At 42.3% G+C, this 23425-nt stretch overlaps 1 protein-coding gene across 1 annotated transcript in view; it reads right to left on the bottom strand.

The window, feature by feature from the left end:
* The window catches only part of LOC130606548 (band 4.1-like protein 4B), an 83208-nt gene extending 65791 nt beyond the window's left edge, over positions 1–17417 (bottom strand). Inside the window, exon 1 of the mRNA XM_057423011.1 lies at positions 17018–17417. Coding sequence (XP_057278994.1) covers positions 17018–17299 — 282 coding nt within the window. The 5' untranslated portion in view covers positions 17300–17417. The remainder of the gene's footprint in view (positions 1–17017) is intronic.
* Positions 17418–23425: the final 6008 nt, after the last annotated feature.

Genomic DNA, 23425 nt, shown 5'->3' with positions numbered 1-23425 from the left:
ACACATATATATAAACAAAGTTTTAAACACAAAAATAACACAGTAGACTGATTTGTCATCTCTATCACAACTGCAGATAGCCCTCATGCTGCTAGTTTATCTCAACTACATACTATGAAGACAGCAGTTAGAGCAAAACCGATTTGACAGAAATCTGCCAGTTCTCAAATACACACTTCACTGAGGCTGGCAAAGTTGTAAATGAAGTATACAAAAGCATTTTAGGTGATGCAGAAGATACGAGTACTGCACTTAAATTTTGCCTATTTTTATTTATTGTACACTGACAGAATGACCTAGTAATTCATTTATTTAGACAAGTCACGAACTACACAAATTGACATGAGGACTTGGTTTCCTTCCCCTCTCAGAATCAGCAGAAATGTTTAAAAAAAGTCTCAGGTGATCAGAGGGCTTAACCGCACTAATTTGGAATTGCCTCCCCACCCTCCACCCTGCTAACCTAAAGCACTTGGGCTGGGGAATATAAAATCAAATTTTATCTACTGGTTTGAAAAGTTTATGACAAATGTTTTTCTGTGATTACAAGTGTGTCACAAGTCGCTAATATATACCTAGAATACCTATAATCTGTCTAGATTAGCTGTAGCCCAGACAGAAATGTATTTTAGTAAATTATCAGCTTTGTCTACATTTTAGCACTGTTCTTAGCCAAATTCACAGCCAGCTTCATGCAAAAAGCTGTAAATTTTTAATTTAGGCTTACTGGGTGTTCCACAAGGAAAGCTCATCTTTTCCACCCTACAAGGTTATCACAAGACAATCATCTCAATCCAATAAAGAATGTCAAAGCAAAAGGAACTTTGTACTGTAACACTGCAATACCCTTAGTCAACTTCCAGTATTTGTGCAAGGTGAAATTGCGCTTCCAGAACAAAGTCCAGATAAAAAGACACTACAGCTAAACTAATTTCCTCAATCTCACGCAGTCAAAAGGGTTTGCATCTACAGACTGTGTTATGTTTCTGTAGTTTATCAACTCGATTTTTGTTGCAGACAGGGTTTCATATCCCATTTTGGCCAGTATAAAACTCAGTTTGCTGCAGAAGTACATTTGTGGTAGCTTCTGGGGGTCTTCCAGACAAAAATCCCTACAGAGGAATTCTGTGAATGCAGAAGGAGCAGTCCAGAATCATACCAAGAAGCCTCCTAGGGCAAGCAACTGCTGCTCCCAGCTTCTCACAGAACCACAGCAAATGCTCCACTCCCACAACATCTGCCATACTACAGCCATAGAGTGCCTGTAAACTAAAACAGTAAGCTCATGGCAACACAAGTGCAAAGGATTTGGTGACTCTGCTGGTGAAGCACGCTAGAAGAGTGGACTCTTCCTTAATAGGGTGGAAGCCCAAACAGGCAATCTTACTGCAGGACTTTAATAGATCAGTACCCTCTAAAATCCTCCAGTTCCCATGACTCAGCTAGAGATCACCATTTCCTCCACAACACAAAACATACACTTTTATCTTGGTCACTGCACTGCAGAATTTCAAGGTTGAAACTCACATCTGGTTATTCAACAGACAGGCTGAGATACAGGCGCACACAGAGCCTTCTGTCACTTTAGTCACAAAGCAGGACAGCTAAAGGCAATAATATCTTAGGCAATCTCCAGTAATCTTTTTGCAGCAGTTTATCAAAGCTTCAAGTCTTTCTGTCCAGATGGGGATTACATTGTCACCTTACTACCCAGACAGTATAACACCTTCAAAGATGCTTTGGGAGCATCAGAAGAGGAGCAGCAAATGCCTTCAGCTTAAAATAAGTAAATAATAATAAACAAAAATTAAGCAAATCTTGAAGTGGAAACCTTCACCCATGAAGCCTAAAACTAGCACCTCTGAGCAACCTGGTCAGGATGCATTCACCCTTTAGCTTCCCAGACCAGGACCCCAAGTTATCTCACTCACCCTGCAGCTGCAGTGCAACATCCCTGACTGAAAATGGATGCAGGCATGCATGTACACAAAGAAGCACCAGATGGACTGGGAACTCTGTTTTCTCAAGCATTTTGAAAATTGGATTTATTCCACAAGCCATCAGAAGAACACAGCTAGCTGGTAAAAAGAAAGAAAATCCTGAAGCAAAACCATAAACTGTTTTTCTCTGTCCCCACACCCCCCCCCCCAAAAAAAAAAGGGGGGGGGGGGGGGAAAAGGCATGTTAATTCAAATGTTTAAAATAGTTGTCATTCTAGTTGAAACCTGTCTTTCTATTGTAACTTGTGGATTTGGAGCTGAAAGCATATTTTCCACTGAAACTCTTTCAACATTATTCAGAACTGTCCATTTGTGCTTACGACATAAATAATCTTCCACCTGCTTCTTAAAAATGTTAGTTTAGATCATGTTCCTAAATAAAGTTTCTTTCCATAAAAGTGATAATTTAAAGCTTGTAAAGCTTGTGAAGTTAATTTGGAAAAGACAACACGAAATCAAACTCATCTACAGTCTCTCAGAAACAAAACTGAGAGTTACAAGCATCAATTCAATTTATATCTTTCAATTTTACTCACAATCAAGAATTACTGGATTTGTACTAGCAGTAAGACTCAATTCTAGAATATCTACAAATAAGGATTTACAATTAAACCACTTGAATTTTATGGATCCCTGACAGGTTAGGAATCCAAACTCTGTTCAATGTAATGTGATTTCCACTCAACAGCGTAGATTTTCTCCTCACTTGCAAACAGCCTCAAAGGAAAAAGGAGTGTAGAAATACTTCTTCACAGGACACTCACATCAAGTACTGGCCACAAGAAGAACTTTTCAGTCCTGGTTCTATTTGAATCCCCACAGATGAAACCTAGATAAAGGTGCCCTTCTCTAAAATTCCTAGAATCTTTCTAATTTCAGTATCAGCTTTGTTGTTCTTATCAGTTCTGGCTCCCTGTTACATTACAAAAATAAACGAGAGATGGCTGGGTCTCGTCAGCAATGAATTAAAGAACAGCAGCATAATTTATATCACTCATCATGATTTCAAGAAAATGAAGTCTTCTAAACAAGTCTAACTTCTTGCTCCATAAGACTACGCTTTTATTTGATTGTGTAATAAGGCACCTTAGAATATGTTTCTGTATGATATCTGACTTTGGCACAGATGACCTCCTGCAGATCTAGTTTGAACTACTTGCCACAATTTCTGCAACTGCTGCAACAACTAAGCATTTCTTCTCCACTTCAGACTAATCTGTCTGACTTCAGTAGGGCAGACAAGTAGCACTCACATGATCAAACCATAGAGCACAAGGTACATGAATCAAACCATTCCTAAAGTGATTATTTATACCCTCAAGGACCAACTCAACAATACATGGGCTTTTAAAGCACTTCCACTTTAAAGAGCCCCCATGCCCTCCATCAGGTTTTTCCGTACTACTTATGCCATACCTTTAACATTTCTGACATGCAATGCTGCAAAAGCTTTTTTTTTTTTCTTTTTTTACAGTGAAACATCCCTGGATCTGATCCCTGACCTGGCTTTCATCACAGTCCCACAAACAGCTGAAAGGGCAGGTATCTGCCTGCAGCTCCAGGACTGGAACAGGAAGCCAAAAATTCTCTGAACTCCTATTGATCATGAAATACCTGTACTCTCAAAACACAGGCTATGAGACAGTCCAACAAAAACAAGGACAAGTATTCCTAAAATAGACGTGTATCGTCCATAACAGGCAGATTTAAAAGAAAAAAGAAAAAAAACTAGGAAGGGAAGGAAGGAAAGCAGCCACCAGCACTGTCAATGCAATCCTGAAGAGCTCTGCTCACAGTCACTCTTCTTTTTCTGGGAGGGAACTACTAAGATCTCCCCTGCTGAATGTCACAAATCTTGCACAGTAGCAGGAGACGATGCGTCTTGTTGGTTGCACATACCGATTTGCATCTCTTGGGGACAGAGAACTCCACCAATACACTGTAGCTGAATTCAGTGAAATCACAGGTCACACACAGAGGAACAAGTTCACTCAGACTCACCAGGCCCAAGACAGCGCCCTGGATTTCAGCGGCACTGTAAGAACTCTGGTGTAACAACAGAAAAACAGCTGACCGTGAGCTCCTGGTGTAATGCTACACCAAGAAAGTGAGCCATGAATACTTAACAAGAGGAAATCAAATAAAGGGCAATGCCATTTCATACAGCATTCAGCAAGCCACTATAACATTGCTGTGCGCAGCTTAGTCTGCACATTACGCACAAAGTCAGAAGAAAAGCTACAAAGAATAGTTTTAGTCTGAAAAGCATCTGGAAATAAGTTTTGCTTTTACCTATTTAGACAATCAAAGATAAGACTAAGAGGTGGCTTGCATGTGAACTTCACATATCTTCATGTAGAGAGTATTTTTTTCTCATAATCCCAGGACTTCCCATCACATGGCCGCTTAAGAACCACGACAAGGGATACCAGGAACCACAAAAATACCAGATACATTAAAACACCTGTTATCACTCTGAAGAGTCCACACAGAACCTGAACTGCTTTCACTAAAGACACTTAAAGGCAAACAAAATAAGATCCAAGGAAAGAACTGATGCTAAAAAGTGACAGGCTTAAAACATGTTCTGCAAGAAATTCTAGAGACTGACCAGGGAAGTAGGCCAGATTAAGTGTTTACAATGATCCTTTCTGACCTGAAACAAATCCACAGTTCAGAACCTATTCACTTATAAGCCAGCCATATGACTCTTTAAGAGTGACAGTCCACGTGATATCTTGGGAGGATAGGCAGTTGACTTCCATTTATCATCATCATAACAGCCTTAACATGAGATGTTAAAAGGAGGAACAAATGTGAACAGAGACAGCTGGAACCTCTGCTAGCTGCTTACCCAAAACAAATTTTCTTATACAATAAATGCAGTAGCTTTATTGGAAGTAGTGATGAAGCTCCCAGGACTTTGGGAAGGGAAGATACAAAGAGGTAACAATAGGCATATAAGAGATTTTCCATAAATCCTTCATTCTAACAATTCTCTTCGAAAACTAACTGCATGTAAAAAAAAAAAAAAAAAAAACAACAGGAAGTCCTGTTAGCATGAATAAGTTTGTATTCATTTATTCAGGCGATAGGAAAACTCACTCCTGCCCTACTCCAGCACAGAAGTACACAAAGAAAATTAAAAATCCTAGCTACCTCAAACATCAATCCTGCTGCTGTCTGCCATAGGAACCAACAGCCTCACAAGAGCTTCCGAGATACAAAAGTCACTTTGAAGAACACTATAAATTCATTTAGTTCTGAAACCAAAGCTGCATGCTTGCCTCCTAGCACTAACTATGGTGCCTGTTTCTGCACTTACAACCTATCCTTTAGTGATGAAACCACTCCAAATTTATTAGCACTGAAGGTTATGTCCCCATATAGGGCAGAAACAGAATTTTCCAGAGCACATATTTCCTCATCAACCCTCCACCCAGCCTCTCACTCCATGGTTTGTCTATCAAAGAGCTTACTTGTACTCCAGCTGTACAGATTACCCAAGTTTGGAATTTCAGAGAACACAAAGCAAACAAAGCAGGTGACAGTCTTGGAAGTAGACTAAGTGGTCACATCTTGCCTCTCTGGAACTGCACTGAACTCATATTTTGCCTTCAGGGACATTTTTTCAGCACCACAAACTTGCTGGATTGCACTGGATCAGACAAGTACCTGGCTGTTTGCTTCCAATGAGTGCTTTCACTTTATTGTACAAGACCACAGAAACAAAAGAACATCTTCATTCTCCATCTCACCTGTACCAGCTCTGCAATGCACAGACTACTGCACCACCTTAGGAAACTGCAAACTTTCTGTATCAGTTTGTAAGACTCACAAAAGGAAAACTGGGAGAAAAGCTTTCTTCCCAGAAATGTACTGGGACTTGGAGTCTGACCCAAAACTCCTGCAGGAAAGCAGGCAGCACTGCTCAGAGAGCTGCCCTCTGCAATGAGGGCTCCCAAACCCGGGACTTTTCATGGGATCTATATTTAGTAGCTCCCACAAGTCATTTAGCACTGCCCTAGTCTTGACAGCCTTATCCTGTTAATGAGGTTAGTACATATGCAATAACAAGGAATTTGTACTCTTTAAATATTGCCCTACTTTCTTTGCAACCAAACCGCTCATTTGCCCTGTAGCTTGCCAAAACCAGCTTTTTTAAACACCCTGCTGAAGATTTTGATATTACTTTAAAACTGTATCTGCCTTAAATTAAGAAATAAATTTTAATTCCAGTAAACAGTAAGATGCCTTGGAAATCCTGAAAGCAGAAGAGAGTTCATTTTGAGGGCTATCCTTCAAGACAGAACTTGCACTTCCATTTGCCCACTTTCAACAGCTCCTTAAAGTCACAATGAAGCCATAAAGGTTCTTCAAACTATTTTCTCTTCCAGCACTGAGCTTACTGAAATAGCTGGGAAAGTTCTCCACTCCTAGAATTACACAAATGCCAAGAAACTGACAGCTGTAACAGAAAAATCTGCTTTCTGAAACAAACTTCTGATTAACAATATTTTGTATTTATGAAAGACCCCATCTTTTTGCTTTGGCAATTTTTCAGGTTATGATCACGCTGGAAATGTCATCGGATGATTCCTTTTCCTAATTTACAGACAAACACTCATACTTTGTAAATTTCTCATGCATCAGAAAGCCTTTACTATCAGATAAACTTATAATGTGAATTGCATATCAACATAAACAGGAAAAATGCAATTGTTAACAATGCCAACAAAAGAAGGGATGGCTCTGAGAATTCAAGGGGAAAAAGAAGTGAAGGCAGACAGTAACCTCAGCTTACTTCCAATTCTAAATTTAAGACTACTATACAAGTATTTGTTGTGCAGATTATTTCTTCATAGACTGACCTCCTAAAATATTTTAAGTACCTTTCATGAACTACCAAAATCTATCAGTTAAAAAAAAGTTTCCCCTCCAAGTGCCTACTGTTTACAACAAACAGTTTGAGTACTGTGGGAAGTGTTTTGATGGTCCAAAGGCTCCCGTATTTTCACACCTGAAAACAAGGGTTTCATTCCCTGTTTTACAAGTTTTGCAACAGTTCATCATCCAATAGACAAAAGCCAACTGTAAAATATCATCTTAGGAGAGGAGGGAAGTGAAGGGAGACAGAGCAGACATACAGGCAGATGACAGGTTTAGCAATGAACTTAGAGGAAAGAGAAAAGTGCTACAGTCAACATTTAATGGCTTCACTGGCCTCTGTGAAAGGAATCGGCAATCTCTGCTGTCTTAGTTAGCAGTAAAGAAAACTCATCAAAATTAACATCTTCTAATTAACTGGAAGTCAAGAGCAGAACTCCAACACGCCGCTGAGAGCTGTGCACAGAATGAATTTTGCAAGGCTGACCCTGAGCACACGCAGAGTAAACTCTACAGCTACACGTTCCCAACCACAGCTCACAGTGTGGCCTTGGCAGATGAGACTCAGGCTCAGGAGCTGTCATGGAGCAGGCCTGGGAACACTCCTCCTCAGGGAAAGGGCATTTTGGTAACAAAGAGGAAAGCATCCTGCCACCCTCTCTTCATTGCTGAACAGCAGGGAAAGAGAAAGAAAAAAATCTAAATCAAGCCCAATACATGAATTAGAAAGAAGAGGGAGGAGAAGAAACAAAGTCTTTCCACTGCTGCTTTATAAAACCAGCTCTTTCCTCCACAGAGCTATAACACGATGCTTTAATTCACATAGGTATACATCTGCATCCAAAGATCACAACATGAGAGAAAGTAAGTGGATACTGCCCACTGGTCTTTGCACTTCCAGGGTGTTGCCTACGATATGACCTATTTTGAGGAATAGCACTGCTCTTCACTTATCTGCTTAATTCAAACAGATAACAGACTCATCATTCATCATCTCTCAAAGCAAAGCACTCATGGAAGGTTCATTATTCAGAAAGAATTTCTACTCAGTAAGTAGCCTGAATATAAAACCTACATACTGAGGATTTGCATCTTTGCTGAATAGTGATCTTTGTTGCAACACAACGATTGCACAGAGTACTGGTGTTTTCAGATCTGCTTATAAAAGCTGAAGTTTTGGGGTTTGGTCTTTTTACATAAATGTAAGCCCTCAATTTTAAATCATACCATATCACAGCTCTGGGAACCGCTAACAAGGTATGAAAGAGATTTATTTAAATGACAGCCGCAATCAATTCTGGATGGGAGCAAGGGAGAAGGAAAACCTTAATAGAACTGCTCCTTGTTTCTGAAAATGAGGAAAACCTTCACTTGCACAAAGCAGGTAACATCAGAACATTCAGCAATTTCATTCAACACTAACAAAAAAGATGTGATGCAGTTAGAGTGTTTATTTTCTCCATCAATGAGGATTTGTTCACACCCTAGAATAATGCTAAAGCTTAACACAGCCAACTGAAATTCCTTATCATCTAACTTACAAGACCTCACGTAGTGAAACATACACAGTAAGAAACTCTGAACATAAAAATGGGAAGTGATTTTCTTGCTTAGTCTCAATTTAGGCAGAAAAATAAATTGGAGTTTTCCCAGCCAAGACTGATAAGCTACAAAATTCCTCTCAAGTCTACATTTATGTACATATATGTGTGTGTGTGTGTATATATATATATATATATATATATATATATAAACACCAACAAAAACAACACGCAAGATCAATTACTAGTACTACAAAGAACTACTGTGAAAAGCATTATCTTCAATCAACCACAACACAATTCATCCTTGGATAAGTTATTCCATGAAGTAATGTTGCAGTTTACAATAATTTAATTACAGGTTACAATCCCTAAGTTATAGCACCATGCTTTTCTAATCATATATTTGATACTAGTATGTTCACATGAGTTCTTCTACAGAAAAGACCTATACTCTGTACATATTTGTGTAGAGTTACTTGTATTTCACAAACATTTAATTGAATCTATTAGGATTTCCAGTCTCTATTATATAAACTGTACCACAGCTATTAAAATAATAACATACAGTAGCATCTCAATTCAATGTGCTTATCAGTACTAAAAAAAGACAGCATTTGGTCTTTTGTTTGAATAAACTAACTGTGGTTCCATAACAACAAGGAAGGGAAATAACCTGAATCTGTACAAACCAAAACCAGATAATATAAATTAATCCTTAATATTTTTTCATGCTTCATAGCTGGAGTCTGACTCTGGAACTTCAACAACTATTTCAAAATAATCTCACTGCTATATAGCTAATGGTCTGGGACATATTTAAATTGATGCATAGAAATAAATGGAAATAGCAAGTCAAATGAAGAGCAGATGGTCATTCTAAACACTTCAATACCCTCCAAACCTTGTATTTCTAATGCGGAAAGAAAAGAACATCTAATAAAAGAATAAAAGAACCACAGTCTACATTGGAAAACAAATACTAAAAAACCCCATGTGTTTCTTAAGTGACCTAAAATACTAACCCAGCAACACTGTACGTACAGTTAACAGCTGTCAACTTCATCCTTCTACAAAAAATAAAGAAATTATTTGTACTTATATTTTACTTTGCAAAGGGTCTACGAATTCAACTTCTTCTCCCAACTTCCTTTCCACACCATCTGAGTTTTCAGGTCCAGTTTTGCTGTCTCATATGAAAACATCCAATTTTAAAGCGAGGAGGTTTAACCTTTAACAGAATTTTTCCACCAGTCGTTACCAACGTTCCCCGAATATCTGCCCTACAACTGGGAATGGTCAGGACAAGTGGTCACCTGCATCACCTGTGCCCTGACAGACAGGGCACTCGGCTAGTTAAGCTCACTAAATGAGCTGCTGAACTAGCCATAGACCCCTGGCCACAGCTGGGAAATTTAACTGAATGGGGAAGGAACAGGACTTCAGAGAACCACAGAAATTACTTAAACTGATAGGAGGGAATGGGACAGAGAACTATGCTTGAGGCCCAGTCCAGAAGGAAGCAGACCTCTAGTGCTCTTTGAAGTCTCTCCCAGAAGAGATCCTCCATGGTGAACTGCTTCACAGCTTATGTAGCTGCTCCTGGTAGGCAAAGAAAACTGCTTTTATAGATTGGGAAAAACAGAGCAGGGTAAAATAACCCCACAAAACTAAAAGAAATCTATTCTTATTTATATATATATAATAATAATAGTAACCCAATTCAGTAGGTATCATGCTAGTAATACAGACCATACCCACACACAGAAAAAGTATAGAAAATTGCTCAGGGAGAAGAATGCAAAGGAGAAGGGTAAGTGGAAATGGTTGGGAATTTAAAAAAACTGAAGCCCTGAACTGGGAAATGGACCTATGCTTGGAGGAGAGACACTAAATGAAACCAGACTCTTGGAGAAAGTTACAGGAAAAAAAGATATTTAAAGAGGCGCCTCAAGTAGAAGCACAAGGAAGCACATGAAGAAAAGGATGCAGAGAGAAGCAAGAGTAGAGACATCTGTCTCCTCATAATTTCAGAAAGGAGGGACAGACAATATACCTCCAAAAATACTACTCCTCTGTTCGCTCTTCTATATGGGCTGCATTTCCAAAATCTCTTTGCTCCTATTTCCCATCTTATAGGATCTTTTTACATACCCATTCTTCTTCCTTTTCAGGACCACTATTATGAGCCTGAAACTACAGTTTTGCTGTAGAACACAACAACTGGGGAAAAAAAAAAAAACAAAACAAACCCAACATAATAGGTGTTCACTGTTGATAAAAAAAAATAAAAAATAAAAAGCTATTTTCTAGCTATTCTGAAAGTTTCTTTCTTATAGAGCATCTCCATTCAAATCCATGGTGGTCTTCAGAGTTTCCCCAGCATTTATAATCTCATAGTTACACCTACTGCAAACAGCTGCTACCAAACTGCATTTCTGTGCTGACAATAAGAGGCCCAGACACACTGAGGTTGCACGTGATACTTTCCTAAGCATAGCTGTATTCTAGTCCATTGTAAAAAGGCTTCCAAAAGAATGCATCCAACAACCTTACCTTCTCCTCATCTCTTCAGACACATAAGTTCTCCATCAGAGAATTAGAGCCAGGTGCTGATACTTTTGTCTTTGCTATATACTACAGCCATCATTGGCTTTCTCCCCCTCACTGGTTGTCAACTCTCTGTAGCAGCAGTCCTAGTCCTGTTACCCTGTCAATCTGTATATTGCACTAAGAAATGGTTTTGGTTTCCATAAATAACTAATGGAACTAATATATGCCAAAACAAAACACTGTCCATTGTCTCCCTCTTGTACAACGTAGTGTTGAAATGTCTTATCTGCTGTAGATTTATTTGGGATGTTTCGTGAGTACATGAAGGGACTAAAATTCCCCTCTTCTCTCTTAGGAACCTAGCACTACATTTCTGAAGCACAGGTGGGGTCACAAGTGCATACCCCATCTCATTCCTATTTCTCTGGGGCTGTGTATGTCCCTGATTCTATATGTGATTCTACTATGAATACTCTTCATAGCAATGCATCAATGTACATAGATAACATAATTAAAGGCTACTGCCAGAAGACAAGACATTTGAGTTGTAGCTGCAGTTACTTGATCTGAGCTGCAAGGTAATGAAAAAGCATTTCAACATGAGCTGCAGAAGCAAAAATACCCAACCCCTTCTAAAAATGGAGCTTGATCTGTTATGAAGCGGACTACAGGTGCTAGTGCCCACAGGACTTCACTGGCATAAGAGGCATTTCCATTGCTGCAAATATGCTTTTAACGCTTTCCAGCAAGAACTCTAATTTCATGTTGTTGAAAGGTAGTTTCTGCAAAAAGAAGGCATATTATCAATTTTGTAAGTGACAAAAGCTTTAAAAATTAATAAAAAGTCTTGTTCTCCATCTCATGGAATTTATCTATCTGGGTGGAAGTTAACTCCTCAATTAGGAGGCTCCAGAGAATTACTTGAATCCAGGCGTCTACATATGTATTAGTGCATTTCTCTAGAGCTAATATTCCTGAAATGCTATTAGGAAGTCATGTGTGATGTAAAAGAGAGAAAAAAATGAGTTGTACTTCTCTCCCAATATTTATAACTTTATCAAATAAAATACATTAACCAATAATTGTAAGATGGAGATGACTACTCAAGAGTTAATTTTTCATTTACCTTTGATGTAAGCATAGAGGCCAGATAACAATTTTTTTTTTATTTTCATGTTACTCCAACGAGAAAAAAATACAACAAAAAGAAGACCAGAGATGAGAAAAGAGTAGGGAAGAATATTTACTATCCCTATCCTGAAGGGTTTCCATAGCAGCTGAAACAATTATTAAAAAAAAATACACCAAAAGGAAGGCAAAGAAATAGCACAAAAGCTATCCATCTGAAAACAATTCATAGATTTGAACAGTTATAGTTTACTTGTTCATTAGTTTAATCATTAAACATCACTCTTTGAATACATCACACAGGTCTTTGCAATGACATTCATAATAGCACAGAAATTTATCAGAGCAAGGAGATTTTTAGAAAAGAGTATTTATAACAAGCAACACATTGACTGCTGTAGCTTCACGTCACAGAAAATGTAAGGTAATCTGTATTTGCTTCGCAGGATGAGGATTTCCCAATAGAGTAAGCTTACCATTGCTCCTTTTTATCCCACTTACATTACACAAACCCAGGAACACCTTACCTGTGTTCATTCCCCTCCTGCCTTCCCCCACCTTAGCACAGAATACTGTTTTCAGTGGCATTAAGAAAAGGGACATTAATTCCTGCTGTTCTGGATACTCCCACTAAATAGCCATCTTTCATATCCTCCCTTTAAGCTTTCATAAGATGCACTGAATTAAAAATCAGAGACTCCAGTTTTAGAAATGCCAACAACCATGTCTGAAAGTCAACAAAGATTTGACTTTTGGGCCTCATCTGAAAGCCATCTATAGTCTGTTCCATTTACGTATTAAGTAGCAAGCATCATCATCGCTTCGTAAATGTCAATGATCTTTCCCTGCATTCTTTATGTAAGTAGACAGCATCGCCCATAACCAGTTTGTCTTTCATTAAAGTTATGAATCCTCCAGAAAACAGAGGCAGCATCACTTTGACAGCAGTGAGCAAGTGGCCTTCCATCTACCTACAGCTGAGTTACAAACCCTAAACAAGTAACAGCCTCCTATGTAAGTGAGGATGCAACATAAAAAGATACTGAATAGGTTCTCAGTGGTAAAAAGACATACATGGATATCTGTGTGAGAGGGAGGAAAGGATGGCTTGCAATGCAAGTATTCTTCTCCTTGCATCAATTTTTATAACCAGATTTTAAATGTGCAGACATGTGACATCACGTCAAGAGGAAGTAATGGCACCATTTATGCTCCCCATCCCATGGGAAATCACCCCACAGCAACAGAACCGGTCAACTGCCATTCACTCCTACACAACAGATCCAACCTTAATAGCATCTCACATTCAATAACAGGGCCCTGAGGAGCTCATGGGTTTAAAAAGCCATCCAGTGCATTATCCCTTTTAGAAAGGATACTTTCAAAGTACACAATTCTTGCCTTATGAGTGAACAAAAAAAGCATCAGTCATTAAGCAATCTTTGAAATTTCATGCAAGAAGCTGAGTATAGAAACCACTGTCCACGGGTATCTACAGTGCTCAGAATAATTTTATGCTGACATTTGTAAAGGGACAGCTGGACGGAAAACAAGTTTAGGGAAACCAGAGTACACCTACAAGTGAAAGCTCTGCAGGACAGCAGGCTAGCAGATGGGGTAGTCTGGGGGCAGAGGACGTACAGTAAAACGAATGAAGTACATATCCCCAGAAGGAAGTGGGCATGGAAAGGCAAATAGAGAAGAAAGGTGACAGTGGTCACGATACTGCTATGCAGGCTAAGGAAGAACAAGCTAAGGAAGGATTCCTTAGAAGGGAAGATAGATTAGAAGGGTAGATCTTTATTTCTGTTATCAGCATGAGCAGACAAGAGCATACTAGATGTGCAGTTTCCAATACAGACACTTATCTTACAAATGAAAATGTTAGCCCCAAACACAGCTACCAACTTACTGATGTAGGATTTATTTTTCCAACACCACCATCAGCCATATAAGAAAACACTGTGGCAGAGCATGCTACATTTAACCTGGGCAAAAGTTCCAAGGATTTAGCTTTACTTGAATGCTTAATAAAACAAAACAGGACAACAAAAACGCCTAAAACGTGGGTTTTCTTCCTACACATTTTTCCATCAGTCTCATCTTTTCTGTCACTCTTCCAAACAAACAGACCCTGTAGTCTTTGAAATCTAATAACCTTTTCAATGACTACTAAATGAAGTGCTAGATAGCAGCCTAAAAAGTTGCAGTTTCAAGAGTATCATGTCCTAGTATCATCAAGTTCCTTTTTCCACTGGTAAGACAACCTGGATGTAATGTCAGTGGGTAGTAAAAAGAGCACATTTTACAGATGCCAGTATCTCCTGAAAAGTGCTTGCACACACAATCAGCAGCACAGTAAAGTCCTCTGCAATTATCTCCATACTTTACTTCATGGGTAAACTGCTCACTGCTGATGAAGCTCACATTCCCTCCCTTTCTGTAAGATTTGAGCTGAAATGGAGAGAAACCATCATACACTATTTATTTTTTAATGGAAAAGATGCTACTTGATTCATTCAGCTTAACTGGTCCTGTAACACCACTTCAGAGCATTTGAAGCACGTTCTGTTCCAGGCCATAAAATCTAGAGCTGCAAAGCTCAGAGAAACTTTACTGATGAACTGCTATAAATGGTGCAACGCCTCTTTCAGTTTTTCTGACTCTCAGTGTGGGTGTTACTTTCTGTGAAAGAAAGGGAAAAAGCATGAAGAACAGATATGTAATTCAACAGAACAGTATTTAATCCTGAAAATATTAACAGCTATTACGTGCTACAGAGCCCTCCACCAGTCTAGATATTTCAGTGGAAAAAAAAATACCAACTTCTTACCCCATCTTCAGACAAATGAACTACAGCCACCACATGTGCAGCTAACACTCTGCAAACACTGGCAGCTTAGGCTTCATTTGGAGGTCAAATTCAAGCAAGACCAAGCAGATGCTCTCATCTACTTTCAACCCTCAAGGACTACAAAGACTGCCATCACCTCATTTTCTGGTGCTTCAGAACCACAGATAATCTTAAACAGGCTCTACAGCAAAAGCTGAACTCTTGATAAATAAGAAGGAGCATAACCTCAAGCAAAATATTTAGTGAACTTACCTACAAAGACTTCTATAAGCAAATCCTTAGCATGCTGATAGCATCCATCATGTCATTTTAAGAAAATTATTTGTGCCAGGATGTTAGAAGGACTGCAGCAAGTTACAAAGGAGATGTGATGAGAGGAAACATACTAGCATCTCCAGTACCTGTAAATGCACAGTCTAGTCTGTAAGGTAAGAGAGGCCAGATAATTCTACAGCAAGCATCTCTAGATGGCTCTATTCACATACTTCTACATTCACTTGTAAGAGTCTTACTCCATCTTTTCAGTTTCTTTTAAACAGAAATCACAGGGTTGCCAAATCCCGTTTTAGTGAAATGATGCCAATATACACAATTATTAATATGAAAGGCACCTAACAAGATTCAAAAAGTGCTATAACAAAAACAGCTATCTCCTTTACACTACTGGAGAATAAATTAACTTGGAATTCATTAGACTGTGATGCTCATTATTAGTAAGTTTCTCCAGCTGTTTTTGCAGACCAGCCTTAATGGCTGGTGATTATTTGGGTTGGAATGGAAAGAAGATTACGCGTTTTTTAATTATGATAAACTTCCATCCTATTTCACGGGAAGCGTGGTTTTCAAGAGGGAGTGGAAGAGTCAGAAAGAAAGGACGCGTATCAAGTATTTAGCAGCTGTGGCGAATGAATGTCTGGCACAACGCAAACACTTGCATATTAGTAATATACACCGTGCAACTTCCTGTGAGAGAGACAAGAGGATACACAACGGGCTCCGGGGATGCCAACACACCTACAAATGCGGCCCAAGTTCACCAAGCAGGCCGGCACCGGCCCTTCCTCATTCCTCCAGCAGGGCAGCAGGAGGGGGAAAAGTTCAGCACCGGCACCATTCGCGCACCCGCCCGGACCGCGGACCCGGCCCCCCGCCGCCTGAGGCGCTGACGGCCCGGCCGCCCCAGAGCAGCAGGGGTTACCCGGGACCGCGGCGCTGCACTCGTGCGGCCCTCCTCTCACGGGGAGGACACCTGCCCGGGACAGGGGCAGCACCCCGGGCACCCCGCAGGCCGATGGAAGTGCGGCTCTTCGCCGCAGCCCCCCCGGCCAGCCCCTCTCTCTTCCCACCGGCAGAGGGGCTGGAGAGAAAGAAGAGACGAAGAGGCGGCGCCCCGGCCGCCCCCTGCCGCGGTGGGCTCAGCGCGGTCTCGCCTCACAGCTGGCCTCGCCCCGCTGCGCTCTCCCCGCCGGCGCCACAAGTGCTGCGGGGCTGGGGCCGCCACAGCCGGCTGTGGAAGCTAAAGGCACCGCTCCTTCTCAGTACCCGTCCCCGGCACCCCCCAAGGCCGGCGGTGCCGCCGAGCGGGATATGCGGGCAATCCCCTCTTCCCCAGTCAGGGACGCACACAGGTAGCGCCCGCACCACAGGGGCGATCCCTCCCGGAGCGGCACCGCTGAAGGCATCGCCGCAGGGGGCTGTTTACTGGCTGCGGAGGGGGAGGAGAGCAGGTGCCCACCTCCACGCTCGCTCTGGGGAAAAGGAAGAGGGAGGCAGGCAGCTTTAGCCGGCAGGAAGGGGGGGGCGAGCAGAGCGGCGGTCATGGCGGGGAGACTAGGCGCGCACCTGGGAGCAGGTGCAGACAGGCGGGCCAGGACGCCCGCGGAGGAGAAGAAGAAACTAGCGAGGCTTCCCCGGAGAACGGCGCGTGTTGTGCAGCCGGCGGGGGGCACTCGCAGGTGCCTGTCACCAGGAAGGGGGGGGACGATGCGGAGGAGGGGAGAGGGGAGATGCAAGCGCCGTTCCGCAAGCTGGGGAGGAGAGCGCACGTTACTCACCGGCAGCTCCACGCTGACTTCGGTCCCGTCCAGGAGAAGGACGCGGCACTGCAGCACCAGCTTATTGCCGCCGGCCGCTGGGATGTGGACGGGGGCTCCGGCGCTGTGCGCGACCCCTCCGGGGTGCGGCGAGGAGGGGAAGCCTCCCGAGCCGACGGCGGCTGCTCCCCGCAGCCCCCCGTCCCGCTCGTCCCCCTCGCCGCCGAGCCCTCCGCGCCCGGCTCCTCGCCCGTAGCGCTGCATCGACCGCCGGCCAAAGGTCCTGCGCAGGAACCGCAGCATCCTGGGGGCGCCCTGCCCGGCCGCTCACACCCCCGAGCCCGCAGCTCAGCGCCCGGCCCGCGGCGCCTCCCAGGGCAACGCAGCAGCGCCGCCCGCCGGGAGCCAGCCCGCGCCGCCCGCCGGCCGCCCCGCCCTCTGCAGCGCCGCCCGCCACCGGCACGGCAGGGCGGGACGCGCTGCGGCCCCTCCTGCCGCCGCTGAGGTGGGGAACCCGAGCGGCGGGCAGGGGGAGCTACTGAGGCGGCAGCCGGGAGCCCACCTGTAGTGGTAGTGGTGGCGGTGGGGCGGCCGGGGCGCTCTCTCTTGACCCGCCAGGTCCCGGCGCCTCTGACCCGCTCGCAGCCGGCCGCAGCACCGCAGCGCAGAGAGAGCAGTGCCGAGGCGCGCCGCTCCTCCAGCAACTGCCCCAGCGGTGCGGTGGTCAGAACGATCACGCTGGCTGTTGGGGCGATGGCTGCCCCTCGCCGCCGCCCCCGGGCTGATCAGGCGTGCAGCTGGGACTGCCGCCTCCTGGTGCCGGCTCCGCTCCGGGGGGCGGCCCACCGGGACCTGCCGCCCAACCGCGCACTCGGGGGCCGGGGGCGGCCCGTCCTTTGCGTCGCGCTTTCTGCTTTGCGCCCGCCCTGCCTTCCCTCCCTCCGTCTGCCGCTTCCGCCCCTTCGGACGGGCGAGAGAGGGGACGGGGGAGGTTAATAGCGAAATAACGACAAGCGGGGATGGAGAAGTAACAATCCCGGGGGAGGCCGAAGCTGCGCGTTCCGCAGGGAGAGGGAGGAGGACACCGCACCGCTTCTCCCACCATCGCCGATGGTGCTGCTGCCTGTAGCCCTTGAGCGCAAACGCGTCTGCCTGATGTGTGAAAAAGCTCCCGCATTTGCCTTTGCAGTCAACGTGGTCTGGTGATTTGAGGAAACATACGAGATTGTGATCCCGTGGTAAAGCGGGCCAGCCAGACCTTCTTGGGGTTTCGCTCCCTTTAGTTTCTGCAGCTGTGAGGAAGCAGTAAGTGTTTATTTAAGCGTCATAGCAACTCCATAGGTACAAACACTCTCACGCAGTCGCTCTTCCAGTAAGTTAAATATTTAGTTATTCTGGCTCGGGCAGGAGCACTTTTGTTTAGTTGCCATATATAAAATACTGGACGTGAATGGACACAATCAGTAGGACTAATTATGGCACCCTATGGTCAGATATGATCTAAGGGGCTTTGAGCTAAAATTCCTGCTTCTAAAGTTTGGTGGGTTCCTTTTTATTCTGCTGTGGGTTTACTAACCTTGCTTCCAGCCTGGTTTACACAAGCATTTCCTATTAGGTATTCAGAAAGCCTGCCAAAATGTCTCAGCTTGACATTTTTTTTTTTTTACTGAGACTTGGTAGTGTTAGGTAACTACCTGCTGCTTCTGCATCCTTTTCCATGTTTCTCCAATGCACTAGATCAGGTCTTGAGTGTCTCATCAGCTGAGACTGTCACTAAACTGCATGGTCTTTGGCAAAGATGCATACCCAGCCCTTTTGCACTGTGCAGCTGCATAAAAGAGCTTTTCTAGAAACAGAGTGGAAAGGTGCTGATCTTTGCCTGCTAGTGTTCACATCAAGAGCCCACTTATTTTGGGCTTTTTCCTATTTTTTTTTTTCTTTGCATTAGGAGCAGAATTAGGATTTCTTTCAGATCCTGAGCAACATACCTTGGGATTCTGTCACTGCCTTGAATACTGGGAAGATTTCAAGGCCAGGCTGGATGGGGCTTGGAGCAACCTGGTCTAGCGGAAGGTGTCCCTGCCCATGCTAGGGGGTTGGAACTGGATGATCTCTAAGATCCCTTCCAGCCCAAACCGTTCTATGATTCTCTGAAGACATCACAGTCCCATGAAGCTCATTTGCATACCATAAGCAGCACAAATGATTTTAAGGGTTAGAAATTCAGCAGCAATACTGTTTTCTCTTGACAAAGCAACAGCAATCCTTGTGCAAAGGAGAGTGGGGTTGGAAGGGAGGTGGGCATCAGTCAGGTCTGGCCTGGCAGAAAACTGAGCAAGTCTTTGCAATGCTAAAAAGCTTATTTACTCAGCTGTAAAGCTGTAAAGAGACTTCAGCTGTTTGAATCTTTCAGCTTTTGTCATGAAAATAAAAGTCTGGTATTTCTAAATACATAAACCTAGGCTTGCTTGACTTGCATTAGCAGCACACAGAGTACAGGCCATAGTGGTCATACCCCAGAGGCAGTGCTGTGTTTACAGAACTGCCATAGAGATGCTGAGGTCCCATTGAATCTCGTAGTAAGAATATGAGATAATGCTCATGGTAAAGGATCTTCCCGAAGGAGCTGGTGGTGGGAGGACATAAAGCTTGCTCTTCAGTACCCAGCCTCTTCTGGAGTAAAACAATTCCACCAGTATTTTGTCTCATGTTAACAGCAGAGCTATCTTTAGCCCTGAAACAAGAGGCTTGAGCAACTGTGGGTACTGGGGATGTCATGATACATTTATTGCAAGATGAGAGGTATTTAAACTAGTATTTACATTTGGATTGTACTTATACATTCCACCCATCTACATCCTCTCTCCATTTTCAGGTGGGCAAACCCTAAAGTGGTTTGGTTTGCTGGTGCCTCTGCCCTGCAGTCCCTCCTCAGAGTGCCTACTACTTGCTTGCTTTTCTATAAGAAGCACAAGCAAAAACTGCTGTGATCCTTAGCTGTACTGTAGTTAAGGGCATTACTTTTAAATCTTTATCAAAATATCTCTCCATTTAAACATCTACATCTGATGGAGTATTTGATTGCTGCCACGGGAAAGGTGGTGAACTAGTTGTACTGACCAGTATCATAGTTCTAGTAGCAGCCCTTGCAGGCAACCAGCCTTAGCAGTGGTTTTGCCATAGTGCTAAGCAGTGTGTAAATGGGAGAGTATTTATCAAAATCCTTTCTGACATTTGAGTAGTGACAGCAAGATGGGGGATCTGGAAGCATTGGAGATAGTATTGCTGGTCATGGCTAAATAACAAAATAAAAGCATAATAAGCCCTTTATTCTTGCCCTTTCAGTTCAGAGTTTTGGTTTTGTTCAAATCTTGTCTGATTGCTGTTTGAATCCTAATGGTGGCAGCAACCCGAATGGGGATGGGGAGCAAACTGCTAACAGTCCCATAAATGTCTGTGTTAATAAAACTGGGGAGGGGAAAGAAACTTGAAAGAAATACATTCACTCAGACTTTAGGATATGAATTTTCTGGGTTTTGTTTTCTAAACTTATAATAATTAAACTGTTTTGTCAAAAAAAAAGGGGATTCAGGAGTTCAGCATGAGCATTCATTGGATTATATTCATGTAGCAGTTGGCAGTTTTATCTGTTCATTTTCCCCAAAAGCATGTCAGTTATATGAGCAAGCTTAATGCCTCTGTTTTGCAGGATTGCTTTATATAAAGATCAAGAATAAAATGCAAAGGTAATTCTGAGTTACATAGCTAAGGATCATTTGCACTTCTATGCCATCTTTCAGCTAGAGAGAGCCCAAAGCACTTTCATTTAAAAAGAAAGAGAACGATATGTAGAACTATTTCACCAACACTGAAATGTGGTGGCTGTTTAGCAGCAGAAAAAAAAATAATACTAAGAATCCCTCTTATATAATTGTCATGAAAGTATGAATTTGGATAGTCAGAATGTTGTTATGCAAATAGTATGGCTGTGATGCTGTGACTAGTGGATGTATTCCTGCAAAAAGTACCACACAATCATAGGCTGGGTTTTCCTTCATGCTGCATCAACTATCTATCTCCCCAATGCATTACAAAAGAACTGCCTTAGCATAGAAACTTAATATTTCTCCATTTGGAAGAATACCGTTGTTACAGTAGGCGTGAATTTTGGCAGCTATTGCTGGTCATGACAATCCTTATGTTCCGGGGACAAAAATTCTTTCTGTCAGAATAAATAAGAAAAGTGGCTCATTCCAAGACTAAGTTTGTCCTCTCAAAGAGCTCTTCTAGTATATCCAGAGAGGTTTATTGGTAAGGATGTAAGAGCAAAAACCTTTCCATTAGAAAATCTACAGAAATAAAAAGTTTCTTGCTGAGTGAACACTTTGCAATGCCTACAATAAGCAGGTTCAATATGATTTAATCAGATGTTCTTTTCTTTAGTGAGGATTTTATCAGATTTGTACTGACCTCAATGCATACAAATTATTTATATTCAAACCTATGATTAGGTTTAAAGCATTAGCAAAAAAGTTTTCAATGCTGTGTTAAAGTGCAAAGATATGAGATGCTCAGCTGAAAAACAGAGGCATCTTTGCACTGGTGAACTGTTTTGATATTAATCTTAGGGGAGCCTAGAAGACAGCTCAGAATATTACCTGTAAACAAGCATCACATGCTGAAACAGTAATGTTTCCTTGAAATATTTTCTGGCAGTAATTATGTGTCTTTTAACTATATCTCCACTGAAAAGAGATACCCATGGCTTCTTGTGCTGTACAGGAATTAATAAGATCTGAATCTTGCAATAAAGAGCCCTTTGATTGACACAGCAATGTTGAGTGGTACCTTGTATAGGTATGATGGAGCAATGAACCGGTTATGAAAACCCCTGGAAACCTTCAGTATTTATCAAAAATCACCCTAGAAATAAAACAAAAGTGGAGATTATAACGAATAAGCATCACATTAGATGTGGATAATGAAAAGAAGCTTAAGTCAGCTGCTTGAGAATTTTTACTCCACTGCCAGGACATTGTTGCCAGCTTTGGCAACAGAAAGGAGATCCTCTTCTCATGTGGAGACTTGGACTCTTCATCTCTTAAACTGTTCTCAGAGTCAGAGAAGAAGGGACAGAAGGACAGGGCACTGTACCTGAAGGAAGGGGAGCTTGTTTGAGACAAACTAGTCAACAAATGAAGAGCTGAGTCAAGCAAAGTATTTCTAAGGGAACAAAAGAGAAAGAAGCAGCAAAAAAAGAAAAAGATGCATCCACAGACACGACTGCTGAGTCAGTCTATTTGTTCTATGTCTACCACTAACAAGAAAAATGGAAGGAAAAATCAAGACTGAAAGACTGAACCATCAGTGCCAGTAGGTTAAATAAAAATAGAAATAAGAAGAAAGAATACAATCCTTATTTCCAATCTGTAAATTTACATTTTCTAGCACAGATTTTGCTGAAAACTGAGAGACATGGAAGCAAACTGTTGAATTATTACTAAGTAGATCATAAAGTAGAAATGTTCTGTCACTGTTGGTTTTTTTTTTTTAGAAATTGCATTTTCCTAAGTGGCAAACAGCTTATTTTAATACATAAAGTATATATTCATTAAAATGCAGTCAGTGTCTGTCTGATAACCTGAGCATAAAGTGAAATAACACCATCTACTTCCCACAGAACAAGACTCTGTCATTCAGGTGGAACCTGCATTGATGTTCAAAAGAGGAAAATCGAAGGAGGGCTGAATCACTTACTCACCCCACAGTATGGCTTTTCATTTCTGTTGTAGGACACATTGATGGGAAAGCGTACAGTCCTCTTTTGTGTGTATACAGGCTTTAGCTTCCAAGTTTGATTGTCAGCCACAAATCCAAGATTATTTTACATTCAAAAAAAATCCATGGTAGGGTTGGAGTGCAGTACCTCTTTGTAATATATGACCCAGAGGAGGAAAATCTTCTGAGGATATTAAATTTGTTAACACCTACTTATCACTTAAGTTTTCTGACATCCTGCTTTCCTACTGAGTTTGCGGAGGTCTTGTTTCATCAGAAGTACAGCACCACCTGAAGGAAATCTTCTCTGAATCCTTCTCCTCTCCTTCACCTCCATCAAGCATTAATGTATACAGACACTGTCAACAGAGGTTCCTTCTTGCCAGACACTTCCTTCTTACTATTGCTCTGCACTGTGCCACATACACTGTCCTATGCGATCTTGCAAGGACAGCCTCAGAACGCTAATGTTCTGCTGAGGCTATTTTGTTGTCACATAAACCCATTTTTATTTAACAGTATTTTTATTCTCTCTACAGCCTCTGTCAGATGATGGTAGTGTAAGTTGGAGAGATGCTTAGACCACAGAAAGATGCTGCTGAGGGTAGAAAAGGGCTCATCTCATCTTCCTTTTGAGATTTTCCCATACTT

This window comes from Pezoporus wallicus, unplaced genomic scaffold (assembly GCF_028554395.1).
Source record: "Pezoporus wallicus isolate ANWC-B61680 ecotype Strahan unplaced genomic scaffold, APGP_CSIRO_Pwel_v1 contig_749, whole genome shotgun sequence".
NCBI lineage: Eukaryota > Metazoa > Chordata > Aves > Psittaciformes > Psittacidae > Pezoporus > Pezoporus wallicus.
This window is presented reverse-complemented; position numbering and strand designations above follow the sequence as displayed.